The 7,529-nt window shown below is 39.5% G+C and overlaps 1 protein-coding gene across 1 annotated transcript in view; it reads right to left on the reverse strand.

Annotated features, from left to right (window-relative positions):
- The window catches only part of MCUR1 (mitochondrial calcium uniporter regulator 1), a gene marked incomplete at its 5' end in the record, with an annotated part of 11,336 nt that extends 4,525 nt beyond the window's left edge, over positions 1-6,811 (reverse strand). Inside the window, 5 exons of the mRNA XM_010084789.1 lie at positions 321-392; positions 3,215-3,256; positions 4,862-4,963; positions 5,666-5,769; positions 6,698-6,811. Of these exons, the coding sequence (XP_010083091.1) occupies positions 321-392; positions 3,215-3,256; positions 4,862-4,963; positions 5,666-5,769; positions 6,698-6,811 (434 nt within the window). The remainder of the gene's footprint in view (positions 1-320; positions 393-3,214; positions 3,257-4,861; positions 4,964-5,665; positions 5,770-6,697) is intronic.
- Between the last annotated feature and the right edge of the window lie 718 nt (positions 6,812-7,529).

The following is a 7,529-nucleotide window of genomic DNA, read 5'->3' on the forward strand; positions in this document are numbered from 1 at the left end:
GGGGGAAGAAAAATGCAATTTTCACTGAAACTCTGAAATTATAGTTGCACAACAGACTCAAAGTTGGTCAACTTTCTTAAGAGAAGTGTAATGTGTTAATCCTGATATTAAAACAATGTAAAAATAGACAGACATACAAAACCAAACACGGCACCTTGTACCATAGCAGTGTAAGGATGAGTAACTTGGATTAATACCATCTCAAAGCTGAATGATACTATAAATTAATATGAAAATGCTCTTTGGGTAAGATCCTCTTACCCGAATTTGGAGATTACTCTGTCTTTATATGCTTCTAGAAGAAAGTAAGCAAAACTTACCAATTCTTTTACTCTGCTCTTCTCTAGGTTTAGATTTAACTTGTTATCTGCACGAACTTTAGTAATTTCATCCTAATGGGAAAAAAATGATAAATCAGCAAGCAAGATTTTCTATTTAATCATAAGCAGAAGAAAAATGGCAAATATATTGTGCCTTTCTTTATATATATCTCTCAGGAATGAAGCTTCTCTCCAATTAATGTACACAGTTTTCAGAAGTATTTCTACCCTTCCCCTGGGAAATACTCATGTTCTATAATATGAATTGGATCTCAGAATCCAAAACTAACAATTGCTTTTACAACCAGAACACTGAGAACAGCAGTTAATTGAGAACACATCCTTCTATAAATGCTGGGAATGTTTCATATATCCCATAGCTCTGATTTTTACAACTCCATGCCTAGGGCCACATATAAGTTGGACTTCCGCCATGAAGGAATCTTGATGCTCAAAATCACCTTAAAAGGTATTTCTAACTGTGAATGAAAATCTGTTTCTAAAGACTCCATCTAGGGCTTTTACAAAAAGCTTCAGGCATTTTCGAAACATTTATATTTTTAAACATCTACCTTTTTTAAAACCACCATAAGTTGTACACTAGCATTGTACTGCATCAATAGCTGTGATTCCTGCTTTTCTCAGCGACAGCTGCCGTTTTAATGCAAACTCCTGGCAGGAATTCCAGCCAGCTGACAGTTTGTCATGAGGTAAACTGCTGGTCACGTGAATGTGTGGGAGAAGCAAGAGACAGCAGAATCTCTCAGAACATCAGCAATCTAAAAACAAGCAAGCATCTCTCAAGTAGGCCAGTGTCAACTAGTCAAGAGTTTATTCAGTTAGTATGAACAATAATTAGACTCAATTTCTATGTCTGAATTATTGAACTGTAACTGGTTTGTAATTAGATGTCATTACAACACAAAACATTACAGATTAATGAAGCAATAAACAATAAGCAGAAAATAAATACATTTTTCTTGCACTTCTACAACCTTTCTGTCTGTTGGAGGAGCAAGGATTAACAAACATAAAATAACTTGCCCTTGTGAGAATTACATTTACTGTTAAAAGTAGAATTTAAAGACATCTAGTTTTTAAGAAAAGATGACTCAGATCCTTGATGCTCTACCCATGGATTACACTAACCCATTTATATGCAACTAAAACCATAAGTTACAATTCAAAAATTAGATGCCGAATGTATTTTAAAATGGTATTCTGAAAACCCAGATGCATTAAGCACTTTGTAACACGGTATAAAACATGGAGGATTACGCTTAAGAAATTTATGTTTTCCTTTTGGAGATGACAGTGCAAAAATAAATTGAAGAGAACAGGAAAGAAATGGCAAGGAGGTACTAGGCAGAGCTCGACCACATTGTCAGCTAGCTCTACAAGTCTAATATTCTGACAGTTTCATGGACAAATGCTAGGGAAGGAAGGGTGCTTCTTCCTTCCGGCTAAGAAGGACATCACAGCAGGAAAGAGCAGTTCAGGTCAGATGACCATACTCCCTAAAAGCAGGTAATGTTTCCCAGTTTCCAATCTTAATCACTCTGGCCAGAATGTTTGTTTCTCTGTAAAGGCTGCTTAGGACTCCACACCAACTGAAATCATAGATGTTGAGATGATCTTGGTTTTGATGGTAGAAGGGTGTTTGGAATGCTATTCAAGACAGGCAAACCATAAAGAACAGAAACACAGCACTGATACTTAAACCAGATAAGAATAAGAATCTGTATGATAATTAACAGAGTAAATTTTCTCCAGAGAGTCTGTTTTCTTGCAAAGCTCATTTGCTCCCCAAATAATGGGACTAAACATAATGGTCCCAAACTTAGTGGCCTAAAGAAGACATTTAAAAGCTATTTTAAACTCTGGACAGCAAACAGATATGTCTTCAGACAAAGACAAAAAAAACCAAAACCAAAAACAAAACCCCAACACAAAACCAACAACCAAAAACCCCCACACAACAAACAAAACCAAAATACCAACAAAAAACCCAAAAGCAATTAGGTGCTGTAAATTTACAGATACGTTCATAGAATAATGGAATCATTTAGGTTGGAAAAGACCTTTAAGGTCATTGAGTCCAACCACAAACCTAATGCTGCGAAGTCCAGCCCTAAACCATGTCCCTAAGCACCACAACTACATGACTGCAGTCTTTTAAACACCTCCAGGGATGGTAACTCAACCACTTCCCTGGGCGGCTTGTTCCAATGCTTGACAAACCTTTCAGTGAAGAACTTTGTTCTAATATCAAATCTAAACCTCCCCTGCTGCAACTTGAGGCTCTTTCCTCTCATCCTATCACTTGTTACTTGGAAAAAAGAGACCAACACCCACCTTGCTACAGCCTCCCTTCAGGTAGCTGTACAGAGTGACGTGGTCTCCCCAAACCTCCTTTTCTCCAGGCTACAGAACCCCAGTTCCCTCAGCCGCTCCTCATAAGACTTGTTCTCTAGACACTTCACCAGCTTCGTTACTCTTTGGACATGCTCCAGCACCTCAGTGTCTTTCTTGTGGTGACGTTGCATCTTTACACGTAACAGGCAGCCCTAAATGCAGAGCTTTGCTCAGCCTTAACCATGACACAGCAGTTAGCCGTTTCCTGAATCTAAATTAAGGACATGTAGGTAAAAAAATCTTAAGATTTTCATCACCTCTTGTACCATGCACAGTTCTCTGTCACCATAAATGAACCATGCATGAAATTGTTTTTGCTGCAGCCCACAGTGTACCATTAACTGCAATTTCAAGTATCCCCCATATCACAACAATTAAGCACAGCTTTAGAAATAAAACCTTAAAAACAACAAGTGTTTTTTCATTTAAAGCAAACTAGACAGGTGTTAATCCTTAGTTATACTGGTATGGTAGCTTACCATGACTTGCTTCTTTATCTGCTGGAGTTCAAGTTTTATTTTCTGTGAGAGTAGAAAAAAATTGTACACTTTATTACTGTATATAAAAATGCATAATCTAGAAATACTAATGAATTTGCACCATCAATAACAATGATTATAATACATTATATGAAAAGGAAGGCAAAACGAGCATAGGTTAACTCTATATCCTCAGGATGTGTATAGATCTACGCGTGTTTACACACATGTACGTTTACTCAGCGCTGTGCATTTCCAAACAACAGCAGGACAGAAGCTAGCACTGTCCCACAGCAGTAAAGGTGGCCAAATGCACACGATCGTATGAGCAAGAATCACCCAGCAAGCCAAGGGAAGTGATTATTTACCCATGTTTAGCACTTCTGAGCTGGCATTGGAAGAGCTGTGTCCAGCTTTAGGGTCCCTGGTAAAAGACAGATGGTGACACACTGGAGCAAGTCCAGTGGAGGGCCATGAAGATGATGCGGGGCTGGAGCACAGTATGCTGGGGGTGGGGGGTGAGGAGGAGAGCAAGATGGGTTTGTTCAGCTTGAAGAAGAAATGGCTAAATGGCAATCATACTGCAGCCTGCAACTACCTAATGTTCTCTACAGGTCCTTTCTAACCCGAATTATTTTGTCTCTTCAAAAGATGTATGAAATAGGTACAGATGTAGCATCTTCTATTAACTCTCTCTGGAGATCATCCACGCCAATCCTCTGCTCAAAGCAGGAGCAACTAGAGCAGGTTGCTCATGGCCATTACAGTCTTGAATATCTCCAGGACAGGGACTCCACAGCCTCTCTGGGTATCCTATTCCCATGTCCTACCACCCTTACAGTAAAGAAGGTTTTCTTATGTTTGAACAGAATCTCCTACATTTTGTTCTGTGCCAGTTACCTATTGTTCTGTCACTGGACAACACCAGAAAGAGCCTGCTTTTGTCTTCTTCATAACCTCCCTTCAAACATTTGTATACATTGATGAGATCCCCTTTGAGCCTTCTCTTCTCCAGCTAAACAGTCCCAGCTCTCACAGTCTCTCCTCGTATGTCAGATGCTCCAGTCCCTTACTGATCTTTCTGGCCGTTTGTTGGACTCTGTCCAGCACGTCCACATCTCCCTTGCACTGGGGAGCCCAGAACTGGACCCAGTGCTCCAGATGAAGTCTCACCAGTTCCAGGCAGAGGGATCACCCCTCCTTGACCCACTGGCAGCCCTCCCAGTACAGCCCAGGAGGCTGTTGGCTGCCTTTGCCACAAGGGCTCATGGTCAACTTGGTGTCCACCAGGACCCTCAGGACCTCTTCTGCAAAGCTCCTTTCCAGCTGCTCAGTCCCAGCCTGTCCTGCTGCATGGGGCAGGATTTGTCATTTCCATTTGTTAAACTTAATCAGATTTCTGTCATCCCACTTCCCCAGCTTGTTGATGTCCCACTGAATAGCAGCACGACCCTCTGGTGTATCAGCCACTGCTCCCAGTTTTGTTTCATCTGCAGACTTGCTGAGGGTGCACTCTGGCCCATCAACAAGGTCATTAATTAAGGTGTTAAACCATCCTGGCCCCAGAGCAAACCCCCTGGGTACATGACCCTATTTTACATCATTATAAAAAATAAGTGCTAGAATCCAAGACAGAGATTTTTTTACCTCATTTTCTGAGCGAAGTGCTGAAAATTCACTTTTTTCCAAAATAATCATGTCCTTTTTCACACCACCAATATGGGACATTACTTGCTGAAGTGCAATTTCCTTTAAAAGAGGCAAGAAAAACCTCGGAACATATCATAACTATAATGCTTTTTCTCATCTGTGCCTACAAATATGATAGGCTACTTTGGTACCCCGAACTTTTTATTTACGCAGTTTCAAATTGTTTATCTGAGTTTCAGAAAGCCAGATAAATTAAGTGACAGAATAAGCAAGTTAGGCTGTATGTTACACCATTCATGCCCTAAAAACATCATATAAAAAAGAAATTCAGCTCAATTCTAATACCATACAAATGTCTTTGTGACACAAAGATATAAATAAAAAAGCACCACATAACAAGGATGGTAAATCACTGAGGGAATCTGTACTTCCCTGTTACAAGTCTACAAAAGACTATAACAGGAGCTGTTACTATTCAAATCCATGACATCCAGACATCCTATGTATCTCTAAAAGCCCTCTCAGCAATTCTATTTCATGCTACAATAAGGTTGAAACCAAAAAACTACCTGTGGTTTCCATAACAACTCACAGTACCTAAACCTCAAGGTCCACCACAACACTTTGGTAAGTATTTGATGAACTCAAGACAAAATTCACTAGCCGACAGATACACAGGGATGTTTGTCCTTCAAACTTTTAAAATACAGTGTCTAACATGAAGAAATAGCAACATCTATTTCATTAGCAGGCATACTAGGTTTTGATTTACTTCAACCCCACCACTGTCTTTGAGCCAACCTGCTGTACTTTGGTGACCATGTCCTTGTAAATCATATCCAGGTTGGCGTTCATAATTTTCATTAATGCAGATACAATGACCTCCGACTGCTGAGTAGTGAACCCTAAGCAAAACAAAATGTAACAACATTCAGAGAGAGATGTACATCTGGACAGTTTACAGAAGTGTCACTTGCTAATACTCAGCACCAAGTTAAAATGAATGTCAGTTATGAAAGATAATAAATCATACTCCTCTTGATCCAGCACTAACAAAAGAACACAACCAGTAACATAGGATAGCTGCTTCTGTAGTACTATTACAACACCAGCAGAATAAACACCGGGAATTTTCTAGAAGTATTATGGAATGTCATCTCTCATGTGCGTTTATTTCTATGAGAAAGAATTCTGACCCTGAAAAGCAGATCATTACTTTCAGTATACTACAAATCTTCAGTACCTCTGAGAACGTGCAAGATTTTAAAATTCAGAACACCACTAACGGCTCTGATTTTAGGCCTCTCAGTCCCTACTAGAAACCTTTTAAACTGAATATATTGGGAGCTATTGTAAAAAATTGTCCGTAGAAATACTCTCAACTTTCCACTTCCAAAATGTAGGAGTAAAAAAGCCATAAACAAGATTCAATAATTGTTAAAAGAAACACTGGCAAAAGCACAATTGTTTCAAACTACCTAGCAGTTAAGCTACAGAAAGCACATATGGGGTCTGACAACGAGTCTCTTTCAATAGCTGAGCTGATATAATAGTTTGCCACTACTAGAAGGAAGACATACCTATTTTTTTTACTCTCAATTCTTAAATTTTAATTTCTCTTTATCATTTTTAATTATCAATAGGATAATAAATTATTCCAATCAAAGTTATATAAGCTCACTGTTTCCTTATGGAAGGAGAAAAAAACCTTACATGTTCTCACCCAGTATACATAAAATGTAACATCACATGTCAAGAAGTAACAAACTTTGTAAACTAAAAAACCACTCACAAAATGACCTTAAAAATAGCTACCCATTTCTGGCAAATTACCATTCTCTTCCAAGAGGCGCACCAGTGCATGAGTGTCAAAAAAAAGCTTCCTATTCCCCAATAAGGAAATATTCTCTTTGCTTGGTAGAGATGATGATGCAGAGATGCTTACATCTGAAAAAAAAAAAAAATAGATAAAGAAAACACAAGCTATTTTTAAGAAAGAATATTTAAGCAACATGTTTGCTTTCCAGGAGTTTCCTTACTACCCCAAATATTTTTTATTCATGACAAAATATCAGATTGTGTGTTGAGATTCTAGCAGCTCCTCTGAAACCGAAAAGGTATCCCACCAATAAGTGCCATGAGCAGCAGCCTGAAAATAGAATACAACACTACTGCTGCACTTCTGAGGTCCTCTGCAAGAATACAATGTCCTGGAAAAATCCCAAGTGCCAGGGTCTTAAAATTGTTCCTTTAATCGGTGCAAACTGCAAGCGCTTCAAAGCTTTGAGAGCGAAATCCACAGGCTCTTTCCATTCTTCGTTAAAGAGGCGAACCTTCACTGGCTGCCTTTTAGACAAAAAGCATTCCCTCACGATTTCCCATTTACTGGTTTTACAGAGAATATTTTCAACACTGAATGCAACGCAGTTTCCACGGAGACATCCGCACAGAGGAGCTGACAGAAAGAACCCAAGATGGAGCAAGAGGTAAACTGTCGGGAAGCACAACTCCCCGTCCTCAAAGCCTTTCTATTTTAAAACGCTGGGATTGAAAAACACGGCCACGCCTGAGCTGCCTTACCTAAGGATCAAGGAAAGCTAACCCACTCAATCCTGGCGGGTGCGGAGGGGCGGGAAGCACTCCTCCTCATTCCCCCACGGCCCCC

Source organism: Pterocles gutturalis, unplaced genomic scaffold (genome assembly GCF_000699245.1).
Source record: "Pterocles gutturalis isolate BGI_N339 unplaced genomic scaffold, ASM69924v1 scaffold13360, whole genome shotgun sequence".
In the NCBI taxonomy this organism is placed as follows: Eukaryota; Metazoa; Chordata; class Aves; order Pterocliformes; family Pteroclidae; genus Pterocles; species Pterocles gutturalis.